Raw genomic sequence first — 23,152 nt, 5'->3', positions numbered from 1 at the left:
AGATACGGAGACCCATGATACTTGTAGGAGAAGCGAAACCTTTAGCCTCATCAACTAATTAATGGCCTCAAAGTAAAATAATGAGGTGTGTGGAGATAGGGATTCAGTTACCGGGTCATCTCTCATCTGGAGACACAATCAGATTCCACTGAATAGGCGCTAGATAACTGAGTAAGCAAGTTTCCTATCTATAATACTAAATCTTACTAGGATTGTTTAATTAAATCATGATAAATAACACTCTGTGGCAGGTGAGAGGTGCTGAGAAGAGTTTAGGTGAGATGTCCACAAGTTCAGTGGAACTACATCTGAATGCCTTTGCATTCTTCTGACTTAAAAATGGTGACTGTAATTTTCCAGAGAATTCTTTTCTAGGAAAAAGAAATACTGAGGTTCTGTGTCCCAGGCTTTTTGAAGTTGTCTTGGTTTTCCTATCAGATTCTGCATTGTATACTTTCTCAGTCTTCAGGAATGAAGGCCCTAATTCTTTCATTATCATTCCTTTCTGCCTATAATGATTTCTTCCTAATGGCTCTGGCTGTTGCAGGTACATCAGAGTAGGAAGTGGGTATCAGTGGCTGTGTCATGCTACAGTAACAAACAGAGTTCTCAAAGAACTAACATTAGAATTACCATTCCACCCAACAATCCCACTACTGGGTGTATACCCAAAGGAAGATAAAGCATTTTACTGAAAAGACACCTGCACTCCTATATTTACTGAAGCACTATTCACAATTGCAAAGACATGGAATCAACCGAAATGCCCATCAATGGTAGACTGGATAAAGAAAAAGCAGTACATATTAATAGCAAGGAATACTATGCAGCCATAAAAAAGAACAAAATCATGTCCCTTGCAGCAACATGGATACAGCTGGAGGCCATTATCCTAAGCAAATTAATAGAGAAACAGAAAGCCCAATACTGCATGTTTTCACTTATAAGTGGGAGCTAAACATGGGGTATACATGGACATAAAGAAGGGAAAAATGAACACTGGGGACTCCAAAACGGGAGAGGCATGGACGGGGGAAAGGTTTGAAAAACTACCTGTAGGGTACCATGTTCACTATTCGGGTGAGGGAATCAATGGAAGCCCATATCTCAGTATCACGTAATATACCATGTAACAAATCTGCACATGGACCTCCCAAATCTAAAATTGAAGAAAAGAAAAAAAAAAAAAGGCCAGGTGTGGTGGCTCACGCCTGTAATTCCAGCACTTTGGGAGGCCAAGGTGGGTGGATCATCTGAGGTTGGGAGTTCGGGATCAGCCTGGCTGACATGGTGAAACCTCGTCTACTAAAAATACAAAATTATCTGGGAGTGGTGGCATGCACCTGTAATCCCAGCTACTCAGGAGGCTGAGGCAGGAGAATTGCTTGAACCCAGCACGGGGAGGTTGCAGTGAGATGGAATCGCACCACTGCACTCCAGCCTGGGCCACAGAGTGAGACTCCGTCTCAAAAAACAACAACAAAAAATCAGCTCCAAAATCATCAGAGACTTGCTCACCCTACATATCCACCACCATGGGTCAGCTGGGGACTCAGCTCATCATTTTCCCTCTAAGATGCTGGCTGACGGGGTGGCTGCCACCTGAAACATTGCCAGTCATCAAGCCAAAGGGAAATGTACACTGGAGGGAACTGCACTGGCAATTAAATGCTCCAGCATGAAGGGAATGCCCTCACTCCCACACACCATCCATTCACCAACACCAGTACTGGCCACACCACCAAGCCACAGGGCCAGGAATTTCTATCTAACCTTATGCCAGAAGAGGGACAATGGGAACTAGCTGGTGAATACCAGTAATGACCACCACAGGAACTTCAGACAAAGATACACTTTCGTTCGCTTGTTTTAGAAGTTCTTTATTTCCCTAGATTATATTACACTGTGTTTCTGTACTCTCCCTTGATCAAATAATTCTATCATTTCGTCTGTCTACTTTCAGATTCATGGACATTACACTTAAGACATGAGTAATGAAAAGGCTCTCTTCAGATAATGATAAGCTAAGATAGTTTGTGCCAATAGCCCAGGGGAAGGAATTGCTCATATTACTTGTTTGTTCTCCCTTTCAACACTTCGTATTTCTGGTTTTCCTTGACTGTTTTTTCCTTCCACCCTTCTATGCTAGTCTCCTGCTCAATCTCTTACTTTTTATTGAAAAAAAAAATTACTCAACATTTTATTTTTATTTCTTCATAGCGCTTTGGTCTAATTGGCAAAGGATTCTATGGAACAGCAGAATTCTAACTTTGCGGCCGGGTGCGGTGGCTCACGCCCATAACCCCAGTACTTTGGGAGGCTGAGGCGGGTGGATTGTGAGGTCAAGAGATGGAGACCATCCTGGCCAATATGGCGAAACCCCATCTCTACTAAAAATACAAAAAAATGGCCGGGGGCGGTGGCTCACACCTGTAATCCCAACACTTTGGGAGGCCGAGGCGTGCGGATCACGAGGTCAGGAGATCGAGACCATCCTGGCTAACACGGTGAAACCCCGTCTCTACTAAAAATACAAAAAGTTAGCCGGGCGTGGTGGCGGGCGCCTGTAGTCCCAGCTACTCGGGAGGCTGAGGCAGGAGAATGGCGTGAACCCGGGAGGCAGAGCTTGTGGTGAGCCGAGATCACACCACTGCACTCCAGCCTGGGTGACAGAGTGAGACTCTGTCTCAAAAAAAAAAAAAAAAAAAATTAGATGGGCCTGGTGGCACGCCCTGTAGTGCCAGCTACTGGGGAGGCTGAGGCAGGACAATCACTTGAACCTGGGAGGCGAAGGCTGCAGTGAGCCGAGATTGTGCCACTGCACTCCAGCCTGGGGAGAGAGTGAGACTCTGTTTCAAAAAAATAAAAATACAAATTCTAACTTTGCTGGTTTCCTAACCCCCAAATTCAGATGAATTTGTATTCTGAAATACAGTAACAGGAATTATCAGCCTTTCTGATTCTAAATTTTGTTGGCTCTTCCTCCCAGGACCGTGGACAGCCCAGCCAGCTGTAAAGGCTTCTAAAAGATCTGGAATAGATCCCCAGGAGGTATCTCACCAAACGAGTCCATTCCATTACAATGGCCAGAATCTTCAGTTTTACTTCCTTGCTCATGTCCACCGCTCACCCGGAGTCCAGAATCAAGCACCACGCTGCGTAGTTCCTAATACGGCAAAACTATCCAGCATTTTTGGTGAAATTGGCTGGAAAGCTTCACTCAGTCCGTTTTTCACTGTTAGCAGGGGAACCACCCTAGTATCTTTCATAAAACAGATCCGAATGACAAACACCATCGTGCCCTCGGAGGGCTGAGGTTGTGTTACTGAGTCTGGCCCTACAAACCCTGAAAATCCTGAATCTCTCAAGCAAAGAGATTTTCCCCCCAGCTGTTGTCCTTAACAGGCACCCCTTAAAGCCAAGCTGCGAATCTGGCGAGGACTTCTATATTTTAGCCAAGAACACCTCAAAATGTACAGTCCTACCAAAAGAACTAATACAAATCTAGAAGCACAAGTCTAAAGGAAAAAAAAAAACAATGCTCATTGTTGAAAACCAATTGCGGGGTGAGTGGGGTGATAAGGCTAGCCCAGAGCGGATTTAGGCGACATGGGGAGATGCCAAAGTGAATACAAGGTGACTTCTAAACCTAGACGTGGAAGGGGCCGTGAGAGCCAGACAACTGGGCCCGAACCCCGCCTGAGAGCCGGGATTTGCAAGGTGCTAAGCCTGCTAGGGAGCCTCCCTCTCGCGGGTCCAGCCTCAGCGGCCTGGGATGCCTGTGGGCGGGGCCTGAGCCTCGCCCCGCCCCCGCTGCCCGCCATTCGGGTCACCTGACCCACCCGCGGCTCACGTGATCCATCCCCAGCGCCGCCATTTTGGAGCTCCGCATGAGGAGGGGGAAAGCGGGGGAAAAGAGGGAAAAGAGCCGGGAGAGAGGTGGGCAAGGACGAGGGCGAGGGCACGGCCGGGTCCTGCCTGGCCAAACGAGGCTCGCGGAAGCAGCAGCCGCCGCCTGACCGCAGGTACCGCGCCCCGGGGCCGCCCCTCCGCCCGCTGTTAGCGCCGCCGCCGGCCATGTGCATCCTCCCCTCAGGCCTCTGCCGGCGCTCGCTTCCTCCTCAGCCGGCCGAGCCCCTCCCGGTGCTAGCCACAAGCCCCAAGTTCCGTGTCCCGGTTCTGTTTTCTGTGCAGCAAGGCCTGCGGAGACTCCGGGCTTGCCCTGCAGCTGGGGGTGGGGGGAACCCGCTGCTCCCCGCATACTGTCACCAGCCCGGCCCGCCTGCAGGCCCGCCCGCGGGCGTTGCTTCCTTCTGCGGACGTGAGATCGTTTAGGCCAGCCGGGGTGGACCCAGCAGCGATGTTCTCACAGCATCTTTTGATTAATTTTCTAAGCCCCCTCATTCCCCACCCATCACCTCAGTCCTTTAGCCAGTGCGTGTTGTAGAAAAAGCTAGTACGGAAACGCAGTCCTGGTCTTCTGCATTTATTACCGTCCTCTGGAGATAGAATGATATCTCCAGCGATCACGGAGACCATCAGGGAAAGTTCCCACCTCTTAAGACCTGGGGGCATCGGAATGAATGGTTTGTGTAGAAGGCCGGGATGATTAATAAGGTGGAGGCCACTTTCCCAACCCCAAGGCGGTCTTTTTAAGTTTCTGCAGTGGGCTGTAATTTGCTATCAGTCTGCATCGCTCTTCTCAGGCAATTACTGGATTTATCACCTCTTTGAGTTTGCACTTCCTCCAGTACTCTGCTCTCACTCAGAGTATGGGTTGCGTTATTGATTAAAAGAAAGCCTGGCCCTTCATTTCTTTACCTCACTAACTCGTTGAAAATTAACTTCAGGGGAGCCCTAAAGATGTTTTTTCTGCGCTGGCAGTGAGCTATTTTACTTAACCGTAATCGATAAGGTAGTTGCATTGTAGGTGAAACGAATAAGCATTTTTTTATCTTTTAGATTTATTCTAGCCAGTATAATAGTGGCAAAGAAATGTAGGACCAGAGTAGGAAACTGCATTAGAAGATATATAGGTCACACTACTGTGTCGTATCTTTTTACGCTGTTTTTCTGCCTGTTGTGCTTGAAAATTTGCAGAATCACTCGTTAGATTGTGTTTTTAGTTTAGATTAAAATAGCAATGTGCAATTTATTGTTCCATTCTCATTAGAAAATGGTGTCAGTAAAAGCAATCGTGTAGAGTCCAGCACGTAAATTCTGAAGTAAAACAAAATACACAATTATTGGGAGAGGTTTCCAGAGCTATTTTTTCCTAACTTCTGCAAAACCCTCAAGTCGGCTTGTTAGATAAATTATTTAAATTTGCGTTACGTAATGGGGTTGCATGAACATTCCTCTGAATTTCTTTTTACATGGAATATTGAGACATTTTTCACTGCCAAAAAAAAAATCGTTACTTTGTTTCACCAAGAAAGAGAAATGTTTTGATACTATATACTTTCGTTCTTGGCCACAGCTGGATTTTGAAGATTGATCCAAGGGACTGTGTTAATTTCAGGAATTGATTTGAAAGACACTGGCTCTGCCACTTAACAGCCATGTAACCTTGGGTAAGTCACTTAAACCACAGTGAGTGTTTCCTTATGTATAAGTTTTGTATAACACCCACCTAGCCTGTCCCAAAGAGTTATGAGGATCAGATACCACTAACATGTTTGTTAGAGCCTAGCTGTAAGGAGCTGTTACTCTTTTGAGTATTGATATTTTGTACATGTTTATTCTCATTGAGAATTAAGAGGAAAATTGGTGTATTAGAGAAAGCATGGCTTTAGAATGAGATCGGCCTGGATTCCTGTTCTTAAACCAGTTACCACTTTGTGTCTGTGAGTCTTAGGTTCCTCATCTGCAAAAAAAAATACACAAAATTTGAGTATTACACAAAATCTACAGAGGCATTACTCCCTAGACTTGCACCTCATGGGCGAGGATTTCCTCAGTCATTTTTGTAGTCTCCAGCACTCTGGTTGGCACATTATAGGTGCTCAATAAATGATAGTAAATCTGAATATTGGTTAATGTTAGTTAGACCTTATGTCTTCATTGCAGCTGCCAGATTAGAATATTCTCTCAGGCTATGTGCCAACTAAGAAACTCTAGACTATGAAACTCCATATACTTGTGATATTTATACTCATTTTTTTCTTAGTGGTAATTAATAATTGCCTGGGGCTCAGAAGGTTTTAAATCAGATAAATTATAGCCAATATAGTGAGTTAAATCTATAAATAATGTGTAAGCAGTTTCCAGGTAACTTTATAGACAGTTTATAATTCAGGGACCTGAACGTTCATCTAGCTTCACCCTCTTGTTTTACATCTGAGCAATCTAAAACTCACAGAGACAGTGACTTGCCTAAGGTCACACAGCTAATTGAGGGCACTTTAGGGGAGGGACCCTTGAGCTTATGTCCCCTGCCTTCTTTTGGCTGGAGCAAAATAAATGTGTCATATTTTAGAATTACAATAATCTGGAAGAATGGGGAATTTATTGGCCATTACTTCTATAGCACAAGTTTTTTTTTTTCATTTTGGAAAAAAATTCTTGTTCAGAAAGAGAAGGTTCTTTTGTATTGTATTGTACTGTCCTTCATATATACACAGAAAATTATAGCCTTTTCTCCAGGCCCAGATAGATTGTTCACCTTGATTTTACTCATGATAACCATACTACTGTAACTATAAGGAACTAATTAGATACACAAATCACCAAATAGCAAATTATAAGGAAATGAAGACAACTGAAATAATTTGGCTCCTAACTTTTTGTGAGAAAGATATTAATTAGAAACGTTTGCCTGTGGAATACTGTTGTCAAGGAAAGATTTGAGAGAGTTGGTGGAAAGGGTTATAGAACTTTTCTGATTTGGGATAAAACTTTTGTTTATTACTTATTTATTTGTAACAATTTAATATATTTAATGTTGTTATGTCTAAACATTCCAAACAAGAAATCTCCTGTTTTGCTAATGCCTGTCGTCGTCTTCCCTCCTAGTGAACTTTCATATTCAGCTATATCGATCTTTTCACTCACCCCCAGATAGCATGCTTATTCTCACTTCTAAAAATGTAGTTATTTCGTGGCTGCTTTTCTGGTCACTGCTACCCTTGTGTCAACTTGTATCAGCAGTATTCCAAGGAAGCACATGGCACATTGAAATGAGGATAATTCAAGGAAGGTGTATTTACAAAGATATTAGTAATAAAGGTGTTGGACTTCAATAAGCAAACCACAGCATAATGCAGTTATCTGGAGCTAGCAACATTAGGAGAGGGAGAGGTGTCAGAATCAGAAGAAGGGTCTTGGAGAGCAGCCTACCTGGAAAGAAATAGCCTTCTATTGAGGAACATGGCCAATCCAAGGTGACTTAGAGATAGAGAACCGGGACAATGAATATTCTGATCTCACTCTGCTTCCTCCCTCTGATCTGTCTTGGTTCTTCATTGGCTGACCTCAACCAGAAAGCAGAGGGCAGGGGAGCCTAGTGATGTAATCCCTCTGACACAGAGCAGAATGGAAAGGAGGATACAGTGAGCCTGGAGGGCAAATGGATGATGTCTGGCATGCTACCCATCCTTTGGGAACCAGTGGACATTTTAACCTCTCCATGAAGCCTTTGTTTACCTTGCTAGCCCAAAGGAGCTCTTCAGTCTCTTTCAGGATTTAGTCATTGACTGTTGCCTTTTATTTTACCTTGTATACTATTGCATTGTTTAAATGCCGTTACTTTTTAACTTCCAAATGTTTGCCTTATCCATTCAACTCAGTTTTAAACTACAAGTATTAAAAATATAAAATTTTTCCTGATACTTTGCCTTGTGCCTTGCATGTAACAATTTGTTACATGCACACACATATTTGTATTTCTGCATTAGTGGTCTAAGTAAAATTTCTGGGATTCTAAGTAATCAAGAAATTTGAAGAGTTGGCCATAAGGTAACTTGCCCTCTGTGTATACTTTATTATGAGCTGTTTAGCCTTTTTATTATGAAAAATGTTAAACATTTATATAAGTAGAAAGAACAGTGAATTCCTAGGTACTCATCATTCAACTTTAATTACAGAATTAGTCATTCTTACTTTATTCTCATCCTCTCCACCCTACCACTGCACTATCACCAAGGTTATTGTTTTACATGGATCTCTTGGAGGCCAAGGAAAGTATGCAGATTGTCATAGTTTATGTTGTCATCACTATTGAGCCACTGACATTGTATGTGTACCCCTTATTTCATCTCTTTTGTTCAGATTTACTTCACTTGACACGCAATCTCATATATATGTGTATGTGTGTCTCACACACACATATCATACATATATGTATTTCTGCATTAGTGGTCTAAGTAAAATTTTTGTGAAAATTGGAAGAGTTGAACTTACTTCCCCTCTGTGTATACTTTATTATGAGCTGTTTAACCTTTTTTTTTTTTTTTTAAACAGAGACTCGTTTTTATGAGATTAACCTGTGCATTGGTTTTGCATGTGGACCCAAACTGGTGTTTTTCAGGTGTTTCCTGACGTATTTTATGTTGTCATATCTGTTTTATAGCTGCCATTACTGTACTTATCCCCAAATGTATGCAGCCTTTAAAATGAGATACTTACATAAATGTTCAGGGAAAATTGGAGCATCTGCTGCAAATTTCCATTAGCTCTTAATGCCTGAGCAGACACAGCTTTAAAAATCTGAATGTTTTGTCAGATTCTTTTGTATTAGTCTTTTTCTTGAGTTAAGATGAACTCCTCCTTTTCTTCATTTCACTTTCTTTTTAAGGTACACACTGAAATATCCACAGGGAGCAATTTGCACTGGTCTGTGTCACTTCTCTTATATCATTAAGTAGAAGAGAGATAACATGAGTCACCTTTGTAACCCTATGGGTGTACAAAGTCTCTTGAACAAACATTCACTTGTTAACCTCCAGGTGATCAGTCAGCCTACATGGGTGTTACATTTCATGGGGAAGGAGACCTTAGATCTACAGTAGAGAGCCGTATCGTGTTCAGAAAATTGAATGTTTGGGGATTCCTATTATTAAACTGATTATTTAACCAATTTGCATTTAACCATTGAACTGACAGAAATAAGGCCTTAAGTTAATCACCTTAAAGGGAAATCAGTAGTCACATGAAGAGCCCCAGCTCCCCTTGGCCTAAAAATGTGGAATTGTAAGACAATAAAGCAACTTGGGAAGTCACAAAAGGGTTTTTCTAAGGAAACAAATTGTTCCCCCATTGGTCTCCTCTTTAATGACTTACAGCTGAACGAAGAGATCTAAAAAGACTTTTGTTCCTTCTACCTGAGAAAGATGAAACAGAACTAGTATTTTGAGAGATTGTTTAAGGGAGAGTGGCTGAAGGACCACGGGCCTTCGGGAGCCAGGGTAGCTGTCATTGTTGGAATGGCCATGGAATGCATTTTCTGCTGTGAGGGCAGCAAGAGACAGCTAGTAGCAAAGAGAAAAAAGCTGATGCCATAGGGCAGAGTATTGTTAGGAAGAAGGGAAGAAGTAGTACTGAAGAAGCCAAGAGTAAAGTGTTTGCATTTTTGGCTGATGTGGACGTAGATCTAGAAAGCTGGCTTGCCAGAAAGAGTAGAAAATGAAGAAAAGCCATAGCTGCTGCCCAGAGTTGTGGGCGACCTGGCACTGAAGCTGGTCACCACTGTGTGTGTGTGGGGGGCGGGGGGGGCGGCGGGGAGGAAGGGCGGGGCCTGGCAGGACATTAGGTATCATCTTGGCAGGGGCTGAAGGGCCCTTATATGTTGATTCAGCCATGCGGGGAAGAACAGCCATGATTCACCACCTAAAATAAGAATTCAGAGCCTGGGACTGAAGTTTAAGAATAGTGTGGTCTCTGGTCTATAGCTAGTGCCACTAAAAATTTTTGTTGGCATTTATTGAATGTTGTGAGTAAGATTCCAGAATGCACCTAAAATGTGGAAAAACAAAACTTGTTGCTGGAAAAAAGCCTAAACTTAAAAATGTGATCCAAGTCAACAAATTAATCTCACTTTAAGCCAAAGGAAATGTTTGAAATGAAAGTACTGCCAGGAAATATAAAGAGTATTCTAGACTTAGGCAGGAAGATTTATGGGTATTTTATGTTTAGTGACTTCCTCAGCCATAATGCATTATTAGAATGAACAGATAACCCCTTCTAAGGAAACTCTGTTCATATCTGGACCTGAAACACAACTGGGATATCAATTTCTTCCTTCTCTGATGTCCCTTACCCTTTCAGGAAAAAAAAAAACAAAAACAGAAAACAAAAAAAAAAAACCTATATATGTGGATATGAGTAATAGTTGACCACTAATATGACCTCTAGAAAAAAACCACAGGATAGTTTGTGGTTTATCTTTAGGAAGATGAAGGAAGTAAAAGTAGGAACTAGATCACTGCTTTTATTTAATTTCATTTATATAGTACTTTCCCAAATTCACTATGCCCTGTACAAACTACATGACTGTAGTTTCACAATTCCAAAGATTTGGGGAGAAAATAAACAAATCTGTGATTTTAGTAATAAAACTGCAGCTGTATTTAGTATAAGAAATAGTCTCTCAAGAATTGTATCAGTCATTGACTTTACAGAGTGATATTTCACAGTAACTGGAGGGGTTTCACATGCCTTGAGAATGGCTATGCTCCTTTAATCAAGGAGTAGGAGTCTTTTTTTTCTTTCTTTCTTTCTTTCTTGGCATTGTGCAAAAGGGAGCGAGTACTTTTAGTCCTGCTGGATGCTGAAGGCAAAGAAAGTGAAGAAAAATGGAGAAAAATATCATCATTTCCAAAGAAATAAGTGATAGAGGGGAGTATCTTCATTATTAGTCTTGATTGCGTTCTAAAGAGAAATTCTAACCAATTTAAATCTATACTGGGGATCGCCAGGTGTGTGGACGTGGCGCTTCCAGCGTGGAAAAGAGTTAGGTTAGATTTGACACTAAAATTCGCTTATATTTCCTAAATTACATGCCTGTAATTATCCTGTAACCTGGAATTTTTGTTTTACATTATCCTTTTTAGATATGGAAGAAAGTAGCAGTGTTGCCATGTTGGTGCCAGATGTTGGGGAACAGGAAGCTCTATTGACTGCTGAAAGTATCATCAGTCCTTCATTGGAAATTGATGAACAAAGAAAAACTAAACCAGATCCATTAATCCATGTTATCCAGAAGTTAAGCAAGATAGTGGAAAATGAGAAGTCACAAAAATGTCTTTTAATTGGGAAGAAACGCCCACGTTCAAGTGCTGCAACACACTCTCTTGAAACACAAGAACTTTGTGAGATTCCGGCTAAAGTAACCCAGTCACCTGCTGCTGATACTGGAAGAGCTGAGATGTCACAAACAAATTTTACCCCTGACACTCTTGCCCAGAATGAGGGGAAGGCTATGTCTTATCAGTGTAGCCTTTGTAAGTTTCTATCATCATCTTTTTCCGTGTTAAAAGATCATATTAAGCAGCATGGTCAGCAGAATGAAGTGATATTAATGTGCTCAGAGTGCCATATTACGTCTAGAAGCCAGGAGGAACTTGAAGCTCATGTGGTGAATGACCATGACAATGATGCCAATAGCCACACCCCATCCAAAGCCCAACAGTGCGTAAGCCCCTCCAACTCTTTATGTCGGAAAACCACAGAAAGAAGTGAAACCATTCCAGACATCCCAGTAAGTGTGGACAATCTACAGACTCATACTGTCCAAACTGCATCTGTGGCAGAAATGGGTAAGAGAAAATGGTATGCATACGAACAGTACGGCATGTATCGATGCTTGTTTTGTAGTTATACGTGTGGCCAGCAGAGAATGTTGAAAACACATGCTTGGAAACATGCTGGGGAGGTTGATTGCTCTTATCCAATCTTTGAAAATGAAAATGAGCCCCTAGGCCTGCTGGATTCTTCAGCAGCCACTGCGCCTGGTGGGGTTGATGCAGTGGTCATTGCTATTGGAGACAGTGAACTGAGTATCCACAATGGGCCATCAGTGCAAGTGCAGATTTGCAGCTCAGAGCAGTTATCATCTTCATCTCCTTTAGAACAGAGTGCAGAAAGAGGAGTACACCTAAGTCAGTCAGTTACCCTGGACCCCAATGAGGAAGAAATGCTGGAAGTGATTTCTGATGCAGAGGAGAATCTGATTGCTGATAGCCTACTTACATCAGCACAGAAAATCATCAGCAGCAGCCCCAATAAAAAAGGGCATGTTAACGTGATAGTAGAGCGATTGCCAAGTGCTGAAGAAACCCTTTCACAGAAGCGCTTCCTCATGAACACTGAAATGGAGGAAGGGAAGGACTTGAGCCCGACAGAAGCCCAGATTAGGTGCGAAGGAACGGATGATGTTTATCGTGCTGATAAATGTACTGTTGATATTGGGGGATTGATCATAGGCTGGAGCAGTTCAGAGGAGAAAGATGAGTTAATAAGTAAAGGACTGGCCACTGATGAGAATGCCCCACCAGGCCGGAGAAGGACAAATTCTGAGTCTCTTCGATTACACTCATTAGCTGCAGAAGCCCTTGTCACAATGCCTATAAGAGCTGCAGAGTTGACAAGAGCCAACCTGGGGCACTATGGAGATATAAACCTTTTAGATCCAGATACTAGTCAAAGGCAAGTAGATAGTACATTGGCAGCATACTCAAAAATGATGTCGCCACTTAAAAACTCTTCGGATGGATTAACTAGTCTTAACCAAAGCAACTCCACCTTGGTAGCACTCCCAGAGGGTAGGCAGGAATTGTCAGATGGGCAAGTTAAGACAGGCATCAGCATGTCCTTACTCACCGTCATTGAAAAATTGAGAGAAAGGACAGATCAAAACGCTTCAGACGATGACATTTTGAAAGAGTTGCAGGACAACGCCCAGTGCCAACCCAACAGCGATACAAGTTTGTCCGGAAACAATGTGGTGGAATACATCCCGAATGCTGAACGACCCTACCGTTGCCGCCTGTGTCATTACACAAGTGGCAACAAGGGCTACATCAAGCAGCACTTACGAGTCCATCGACAGAGGCAGCCTTATCAGTGTCCTATCTGCGAGCACATAGCAGACAACAGCAAAGATTTGGAGAGCCACATGATCCACCACTGTAAGACAAGAATATACCAGTGCAAGCAGTGTGAAGAATCCTTCCATTATAAGGTAAGCATTGGTTCAGGAAGCCTTTCAGAGGACCTTAGCATCTTAGAGTGAGAAGGGAACTTTGTAGATCTAGTCCAACCACCTCATTTTATAGATAAGGAAACTGGGTCCCAGAAAAGTTGGATAATTTGCCCAGGGGGATCCCTACTTATCAGTATTAAAGTTGAGACTGAAATCTAGGTCTTCAGAATTTCTGCTGTAGAATCCTTTGCCCTGCCTGCTGCCTCCTTAACAGCCTCTGTGTTTGAGTGTGTATAGTTTATTTAAAGTGTTGATTTTCTGTTGCAAGAGAATTATAGGGAGTGTGTAGTGGATTGACATCATACATACGTTTGACTTAAATTTAACCGTACATCATCACAACAAAAAAATATGTATTTTTCATCTTATATGGCCCCAAAATAACAGGCATTCAGTTCAGCTTCTGCACAACCAACAGTGATGTGTATCATTGCAGAAGGAAAAATGGGCTATAGTGGACCTATTGAAAGGCACTGTCATGGAAATAGAACCCTGTGTGTCATGTTTTATGGGCAGGGTAAACAACTTTCAAAGTTATTTTGACTGTCTGATTTTTATCTTAAGTGCTGACCTTATCAAAACTAACATCCTGTATGAAGTGCTATTTTGTAAAGGTAACTCGTTGAATCATTGGTTTAGAACTTTTCTTCTTCAGTGGACCAGGTGACTCCTTGAAAATGTATTACAAGTGTTATCCTAAGGGCTAACTAGAAGTTAGACTTTTTCCCTCAGATTACCGTGGGGTCTAGCTGTGATAAAAAGGTAACAGGAGGGAGGCCGAGGCGGGCGGAGCACGAGGTCAGGAGATCGAGACCATCCTTGCTAACACTGTGAAACCCCGTCTCTGCTAAAAATACAAAACCTTAGCCAGGCATGGTGGTGGGCACCTGTAGTCCCAGCTCCTCGGGAGGCTGAGGCAAGAGAGTGGCGTGAGCCCGGGAGATGGAGCTTGCAGTGAGCCGAGATCGTGCCACTGCACTCCAGCCTGGGCAACAGAGCGAAACTCCGTCTCTAAACAACCAGACAAACAAACAAAAAGGTAACAGGAATAAAAAAGCCCTTGAGTCTGAGGTTCACTGCTTCTCAGATTACACTCATGAAATTCCAAGTAGGACATCCACATAGGCTGCAAAGACAAGTTCCAGAAGTCTCCAGGAGTTTCTTTTGCTGCTGAGCTCTTGATTCGTGGGAATGGAAGTAGAGGAGACAGGATGTCCTTGGAGGAGCACTTCCAGTTAGGTCTCTTACACATTTAGATATTTAAATGAAAAATTAGGAGTCTGGAGATTACGGATTGGATTTACTTTTGTGAAGCTGCATTATTCTGAACACTGCTGGTTCCTCTGGGCCTACCAGTGTTTCAGTAAATACGGACACGCCCTGCGTAATCACTTAAGAAAGTGGTGACTTCCTTTCAGAGAATATGAAGAGGAACTGTCCATTGCATGATATTATGATTTGCTAATGTACCTCTTTCTATAAATTGTCAAATGTGTCAAATGATCTTTTAGCAGACTTGATTTTAAAATACGGTAATTCGTTGTACTAGGCCATGAAAGCAATGAACCCTTTCTTCTACAGCCTCCTAAGAGTTGGACATGTATATTTATTGAAAATTACATATTTCTTTCCACTTTTTAGAGTCAATTGAGGAATCATGAGAGAGAACAGCACAGTCTTCCAGATACCTTGTCAATAGCAACTTCTAATGAGCCAAGAATTTCCAGTGATACAGCTGATGGAAAATGTGTCCAGGAAGGTATCTATGTATTTTGTTATATAGGCTGCAGTGACTCGCACATGACGTAAAAGTGCCCTTAGTTGTCATGATTGGTTATTTTCAGGGCAAAAGCCTATATTCTTCTCCATTTTTGTACCATGGATGTGAGTGAATCTGATCTCTGTTTCTGAGGAAATGCCAACTACTGAATGAAGCAGATGATTACTAGGTCCTAGGTGAGAAGCCCTAGATAGTAAAGATTCATCTTCAGCTTTGTAGGTAGATATTGCAGTTGAAACTTAAGCGCCCCTTAGGAGGTGATGTACCAGAAAGCCAGAAAAGCTACAACGTGGAAAACAGGCCTCCCCTCCCTCTCTCCGCACCAGTTGACCTGCTGAGAACAGAGCTTTTGCAGATGGTAGGCCCCCACCCCAAACTTTAACTGGGGCTTCCCGCTGTGATCTTATTCTTACCCAAGTATGACTGCCAGATTTCATCTGCATTATTTAAACAAAAAAAAAACCTCACGCATAGACACACAAGATCTTTTTATGTACTAGTTAGGTGGCAGTCTACCGAGTTTCTGGTAATAGGAATATTAGAATCAAAAGATTTAATTAGCGCTCCATGAAAAGGCGGATGCCACATCCAGAGAATTGAGTATAAAGTGTACTAAGCTGTGCCGCTTTGGTTCAGCTCACTTAAATTGATATACTTTAAATGTCTCCAGTGTGGCGCATAATGTTTATGGGAGATAAAACATATTGGGGTGACTTTCCTTTTTAGATTTACTAAGAATTAAAGTTAGAAACGACTACAGAGTGAAATGTTTTACCATAATGTTTCATTAAATTATACCCCAGAAAGCATAACTGATTCTAGAATGCTTCTGAAAGAACTGATTTTGACACCACTGTAGCACCAAAATTCTCATGTCAAACAGATGTCATCCCTGTAAAACTCTCCAAAACAAAAGGAGTTTATGGCATAGCATCTGTTTCTGCAGTAGATGGCTGAGCTAAAACAGTTTTGTTTCCTTTTTACAAAATAGCCCTCAATGCCTCCTTTTATTTTAATTCATTATGTTTCCATATCTCCTTTAAAGGAGACATTAAAACGTTTGATATGATTGGACTATAAATCCCTAATGAAGGGATGAAGTAAATACTACTCAGTAGCACCACCTGCAGTTAATATCAGTGTTGGAAGATGTCTTTTTTAGCACCGTCCTAAAAAGCAAACATTTCAAACTGTCCAAATGAGTTAACAGATTAAAATTCACAATTTTAATAAAAAGATTAAAGCGTCAGCTCAAAATTAAAATAACCGCTTCAGACTTTACAGTATTGATGTATGTTTACTATATTTTATGTTGCAGCATCTTTTCTTTGTGGCTCATGCCTTTTTTTTAGGGTTACATGTATGGATTTTTAAATTGCCTGCCATGCCTCTTTTCCTCCACCTGCCTCCATTTGCTTTTTTCTCTCAGTACTGTAGCAGTTCAGATGGCTGCATATTTATACCTGGATGGGTACTTTATTAACTCAATATTAGATATTTTGAAATCCGGTTGTCAGGCCAAAGAGAAAATTTTTAGCTCACAAATAAGGTAATAATAATTCATGCTTTGTTAAAACTTCTTTAACCATTTAGTAAACTTGTTAAACAAGAAGAGAGATGTGTGCCTCTGTGATCCTCAGTCTCTGCCGTTCTGACAGCACAGATACCTTAGGGCATGTTTCAGCTTAACATTTGCTTGGCCAAAAGGTGTGGCCTGCCTTGTCTTGACTAGATACTGTGCTAGGTGCTGGGAGTGCAGTGAAAGGCATCACTGCCCTTCAGGAACCCAACTCAGTGAAGAAGACAGAACGAGGCTGATGAGTATGTCAGCAGATACCACAGGAGCTCAAATAGAGCCGCAAGCAAAGCTCTTTTGTATGGTGTTACTCCATGAAACCTAATTAAATTGGTTTTTATTGGAAGCCTATAATTTGCCAAGCCCTGGGGATTCAGTCTAAACAAAACAAGCAGATCCCTTATCCTCAGAGAATAGACATTTAGTGACAGGGCAGAGATTTTACCCAGACATGCAGGTAAAATACAGACTTTGCTAAAGGAAAAATGTAGGACTTACTAAACTATGCTGTGAGGTTCTAGCATTTCCAATTTGTAGATGAGAAAACTGAGACTTCAAGAGGCAAAATAATTTACCCATGATCATACTAGTAGAAAGTGGCAGAGCGAGGACTAAGCCCAAGTTTTTGAACTTTAAATCCAATATTCTTTCCATTGGAAACAGTTGCTTGAAGTATCACAGGCTCTCATTTTGTGCTATATTAAGTTTTTCCATCTGTCAGTTTTATTAGTTGTCATTGATCTGTAATATTTCTCACACAAAACCATTATCCAATATTTCACACTTCATTTTTTAGGGTTTTTTAAAAACTGTATTTGGAACAGTGCCATTTACAATCAAGTCCAAGTTTTTAACCTACCAATTAAGAGCAATACTTAGATTATAATTATGATTAGTGTGTATATTAATGTTATAGATTTATACCAGGAAATTAGGACATTTTGTTCTGCCTGGCAGTAGTTATTAGCAAAAGAAAATTTCAATTTCAGAAGCTGTAAATTTAACTTAAGGATTTTCTTTGTTGAAATTTCAGTGTGGGTTTTCCTTTGTATAATACCACGGATTTTACTTTTATGCAGTGTATACAGGTGTTCTACCTAAGCTTTCTTCCTGCCAAGAGACACACAGTTCTTCCTGCTCTCCCTTTTTCATGAACTTCCATGCTTGTTTTGTTTCTGAATATAAAGCAGAGTGTGAATAGCCTGTGGACTGTATGCTGACAGACAAGTACATGAAGCGTTGAATATCTTCAGGAAATCGTTTTATATGATCAAGTCACTCAACTCGTGTTGACATAAGCTTACCCCCAACTTGAATTACTCAGCCCTGTTGTTGCAGAGTGAGTTTAGTAACATGGCTTCTTTTCATTGGATCCATGTTTCCTGCGTTTCGGAGAGCTGCATATTCATGTCAGTCATAACCTTTGTCCCTGTAACCTGTCAGTTAACTAGAAAGAATTATACATTGCATAGCACTTAAAAATTTACGGCTGCTTTTCCTTTCTTGTTGCATTGATAGCTAACGTTTAGTGGTAAACAAAGAAAATGCACTGGCTGAAAAGGCCTTAGGCTTTTTTTTGCAGGGGGAGAGTGGGGGAGAGATCTCTTGCTCTGTTGCCCAGGCTGGTCTCCAACTCCTGGCCTCAAGCGGTCCTCCCACGTTGGCCTTCCAGACTGCTAGGATTATGGGCATGAGCCACCACACCCAGCCAGCCAGGCTTTTTATATTGAGTTGGTTATATATGCTTCATAGCTACACTTTATAATATTGGAGTATAGTATTAAATTACAACTTGTTGGCAAGTCAGTGTTTCTTTAAGACAGTATATCCAGTATTGGTTAGAGTAACACCTATTTGGTGATACAGATCACCAGGGTGTCTCTGATTAATGTAGCTCCTACACAGTCAGCCGGAAGCAAGTTCATTATGATTTAGAATATTGTACACGGTTATGCAGAAATCATCCCAACCTATCTGCGTTTATAGGTCAGATGATGTTCAGTTTATATCTGCTGATAGTGTATATGCAGGAAAACCTATAAAACCACTTCAGACTTGTTAAAACAGCGAGAAAGCCGTGATTGAAATACTAATACAACTGTGTGGTATAAATTTTCATTTACAATGGAATATAAATGCTGTCATTTGAATCTTGTCAAAGCCTACTACTAAAACTCTGAAATACCTTGTCTAGGGAATAAGTCTTCAGTCCAGAAACAGTATAGATGTGATGTGTGTGATTATACAAGTACAACGTATGTTGGTGTCAGAAACCACAGGCGAATCCATAACTCTGATAAGCCGTACAGGTAAGTGTTATGATTCTAGAATTTTAATGCTTGTATTAAAATATTTTATAGTAAAAAACTAAAATGAAATAATTAAAAATGTATAGCACTTATTGAAACACAGGTTAAGAAGTAAGAAATTTCCACTAATTGGTTTTATATGTTGTTGTTTATATATTTACTTATTTATTTTTTGAGTCAGGATCTTGCTGTATTGCCCAGGCTGGAGTGCAGTGGTGTGATCATAGCTCATTGCAGCCTCGAACTCCTAGCCTCAAGGGATCCTCCCACATCAGCCTCCCAAAGTGCTGGGATTGCAGGCGTGAGCCACTACACCTGGCTGGTTTTATAAGTCTTGTTTGGTTTGTTAAGATGTGAACTTTAAGCTTGAATCTTAGGACAGTAGGCATTTTGTCTAGTTGATATATAGGAAATTGTCTATCTGTCAATTTTATGTTTTCATTTCATATGGGTATAAATTTCATAGCAATTTTCAGTGCCTTAGAGTTCATTTCAGTAATTTGGCAGTAAGGTACTCAGTATTCCAGCAAAAGATCCTTAAAACTTAAAGGCAGTAAAATTTCCTATTAAAGAGTCCATTTTTCAAAATTAAGCTAGTATGTATAGAATAAGTCATTTAATGTTTTTAACTTGATTTTTCCCAAAAGCCAATTCAAATATGTATTTCAGAAAATATAGGCATTCTCAGTGATGGTGCTAGGCCATGGGCATGAACTTTTTCACCCCCTTGTCAAAACTTTGCAGGTTTTAACTCTCTCCCCAGAATTTATAGATACGATACAAGTGAGTGTGGGAAAGTTATTCTATTAATCTCAATGAAAACCCGATAGACTGTGCCATAAAAGGTCATTGTTTAATCCCATAGTGTGGTGATCTGTGTATGGTTTCGAATATTTAATACGTGCTTAGTTTGCAAACCAGTAGATTTACTTATAATCACTCTTGAGACAGTACATCTGTTTGCAGAGTCTTAAAACTCTGTGGAAGATGTTTGACCTTGCCTCAGTCTTCCTCAGTGTCTTTCTTTCTTTCCTTCTTTCCTTCTTTTCTTTCTTTCTCTTTCTCTCTTTTCTTTTCTTTCTTTCTGTCGACAGAGTCTTACTCTGTCATCACCCAGGCCGGAGTGCAGTGGCGTGATCTCGCCTCATAGCAACCTCCGCCTCCTGGGTTCAAGTGATTCTCATGCCTCAGCCTCCCGAGTAGCTGGGACCACAGGCATGCTAATTAGCTAATTAGAGACGGGGTTTCACTAGGTCTTAAACTCCTGGCCTCAAGTGTCTGCCCACCTCAGCCTCCTGAAGTGCTGGGATTACATGGTTACACCATGTCCAATGCATCTATTTAATAGGTGGGACTGAGTATGTATACATTCGTGATTTATACTGGGAAATGATTAGGAGAATGTGATGGAAACAGGGAACATTGGTTTACCTGATAGGAGGAGAAAGCTTTGCCTTTATATTTTTGGTATCCTTGAATTTAGACATACCATGCCAAATTCATGTGATTTAAGTAAGAAGAAAATAACATTTCTCTGGGTCCAGAATTACATTGTTCTTTCATTCATGGAGAAATATTTATTGAGCAAATATTATGCTTCAGGGGCCATGCTAGATTCTTGGACTACAGTCATAACAAAACAGATGTCATCTTTGCTGTCATGGAACTTGTAGACAAACAATATGCAAGTAGACCCACAAATACTTAGGATAAATGTATGCAACAGGTTAGTGATTCCAGTTCTGTTGAAGGTTTTACATCTGCTTTATTAGATCAGTCTTGCAGCTTAAAGATTCATTTTGATAGCTGTCAGTGTCTCAGGGATGTTTTCTTATGTTCTTAAAATATTCACAGACTCATAGGATTCGTTGCAGTTGTCCTAAGGTCTTCCTTCTAACGGGCAACATCCTGTGAGAATCCTCTTTGTGTAACATCAGAGAAGTCTCAGTCTGTTATTTTCCAAATTTATTCACACTCCACTTTGTCACTGGATTTGGTGTGTTTATGCCTTAGAAACAATTTTGTCATACCTCCCTCTTTGTACTTATTATCAGTTTTTCCTCATAAGTCTTATTTTCTAATGTCATGGCTCTCCTTTTAACCTTCTTTAAATACTCACCATCCTTTGTCTTCATGGGATTTCTGGTCACAGAGCATTATGGATTAACATGTTCTATTCCAGGATGTTTCTAGGACTTTCTCCTCATTGTCCTATACTGTGTACCTTAAGCTGAGCTGGTAAATTTATAAATTTATAAAGCCTACAGGCTTTATAATGCCTGACTTAATTCAAGGATCACAGGAGTTTCTCTGGCTCATTTTGCGTCTGCTTCATTCAGTTTCGTTGCCTGGTGCACTTATGGTCAGAGTTTGGGCTTGGTTTCTCAGAGTTCATGCCATACTCTATGCATTTCTGATTCCCTACATTTTGTTAAGAAACATGCTCACAAGCAGCAGTAACAAGTTCTTATAGAGCTGCAAGGTCTTGTTGCACAACTTCTACATTTTGCACAAGGGCACAAAAGGTTTATTGTTTATTTTAGTGTGCCTGTTACATAATAGGTTTTCTGTAGTGGTGAAACCTGTTCCTTTCTCGTGCTTTTGCTTTTTGTGCTGTCATTCCAGTCCTTCAATGTCCCCATCTTTGTGGTCTGGGCAGTATGGCTTCATGGATCCCTGGTTCTAGGGGCAGATAGTCCTGAGATTGAATCTGAGCTCTCTCACTTGTGGGATTTGTTTCACCTCTCTGTGCTTGGTTTTGTCATTAATAGAATGAGGATATTAAGGTTGTGAGGATGAAATGAAATACCATATAAGGTACCAGCACATAATAAGCAGCCAGTAAGTGGTAGCTGGTAGTTACTCGGCCCAGCGTTTATCTTCTCAATAATTCATTATCTAAACAAAGAAAAGTACTAAAAGGCTGATGACCTCTAAACACTAGGGAAACAAAGAATGAATTCTGTGCCAGGGTAGGCAGGCAGAGCTCATTTTACGGGAGAGATGCTGGGCCCAGGCAGAGTGCTGTCCCTGCTGAGGTCCCCGTGCTATGTCTGGCTGCTTTGGAGTCACTCTAGTGTCTTGGGAGCATCCCAGGCCTGGACCACACACTTCCTGTGCCCGACTGGTGGCCTTGGGAATGTTATGCTTCACTAAGCCTCTTTTCCCATACAAAACCGGGGAGAATACTTCCCTGCTCATAAAGCTTTGTGAAGATTAAGTGAAATTATATTTATGAAGTACCCAGCATGTTACTTGGTGCATTGAAGGGACTTGTTCCCATTTTCTGCTCATGAAGTTGTCAGATTATCTCAGAAGCCCTGTTCTTACTCAGAAAAAAGAGAGCTGTTTTCCATTCCTGTGGAAGGCAGGTAAAGATTAAAATGACATCATTCCGGCAACAAAAGCCAAAATTGACAAATGGGATCTCATTAAACTAAAGAGCTTCTGCACAGCAAAAGAAACTACCATCAGAGTGAACAGGCAACCTACAGAATGGGAGAAAATTTTTGCAATCTACTCATCTGACAAAGGGCTAATATCTAGAACCTACAAAGAACTCAAACACATTTACAAGAAAAAAACAAACAACCCCATCAAAAAGTGGGCAAAGGATATGAACAGACATTTCTCAAAAGAAGACATTCATACAGCCAACAGACACATGAAAAAATGCTCATCGTCACTGGCCATCAGAGAAATGCAAATCAAAACCACAATGAGATACCATCTCACACCAGTTAGAATGGCGATCATTAAAAAGTCAGGAAACAACAGGTGCTGGAGAGGATGTGGAGAAATAGGAACACTTTTACACTGTTGGTGGGATTGTAAACTAGTTCAACCATTATGGAAAACAGTGTGGCGATTCCTCAAGGATCTAGAACTAGATGTACCATATGACCCAGCCATCCCATTACTGGGTATATACCCAAAGGATTCTAAATCATGCTGCTATAAAGACACATGCACACGTATGTTTATTGCGGCACTATTCACAATAGCAAAGACTTGGAATCAACCCAAATGTCCATCAGTGACAGACTGGATTAAGAAAATGTGGCACATATACACCATGGAATACTATGCAGCCATAAAAAAGGATGAGTTTGTGTCCTTTGTAGGGACATGGATGCAGCTGGAAACCATCATTCTTAGCAAACTATCACAAGAACAGAAAACCAAACACCGCATGTTCTCACTCATAGGTGGGAACTGAACAATGAGATCACTTGGACTCGGGAAGGGGAACATCACACACCGGGGCCTATCATGGGGAGGGGGGAGGG

At 41.2% G+C, this 23,152-nt stretch overlaps 1 protein-coding gene across 2 annotated transcripts in view; it reads left to right on the top strand.

Moving 5' to 3' along the window:
• The first annotated feature begins 3,851 nt into the window (after positions 1-3,851).
• The window catches only part of ZNF507 (zinc finger protein 507), a 40,315-nt gene continuing 21,014 nt past the window's right edge, over positions 3,852-23,152 (top strand). Inside the window, exons 1-5 of one of the 2 annotated variants that reach the window (XM_007996194.3) lie at positions 3,852-4,025; positions 5,480-5,573; positions 11,049-13,177; positions 14,840-14,957; positions 18,749-18,863. In XM_007996194.3, the coding sequence (XP_007994385.3) occupies positions 11,051-13,177; positions 14,840-14,957; positions 18,749-18,863 (2,360 nt within the window). In that variant the 5' untranslated portion in view covers positions 3,852-4,025; positions 5,480-5,573; positions 11,049-11,050. The remainder of the gene's footprint in view (positions 4,026-5,479; positions 5,574-11,048; positions 13,178-14,839; positions 14,958-18,748; positions 18,864-23,152) is intronic. The other variant, XM_007996195.3, reaches the window with a different exon arrangement.

Source organism: Chlorocebus sabaeus, chromosome 6 (genome assembly GCF_047675955.1).
Source record: "Chlorocebus sabaeus isolate Y175 chromosome 6, mChlSab1.0.hap1, whole genome shotgun sequence".
NCBI classification, from domain to species: domain Eukaryota; kingdom Metazoa; phylum Chordata; class Mammalia; order Primates; family Cercopithecidae; genus Chlorocebus; species Chlorocebus sabaeus.
This window is presented reverse-complemented; position numbering and strand designations above follow the sequence as displayed.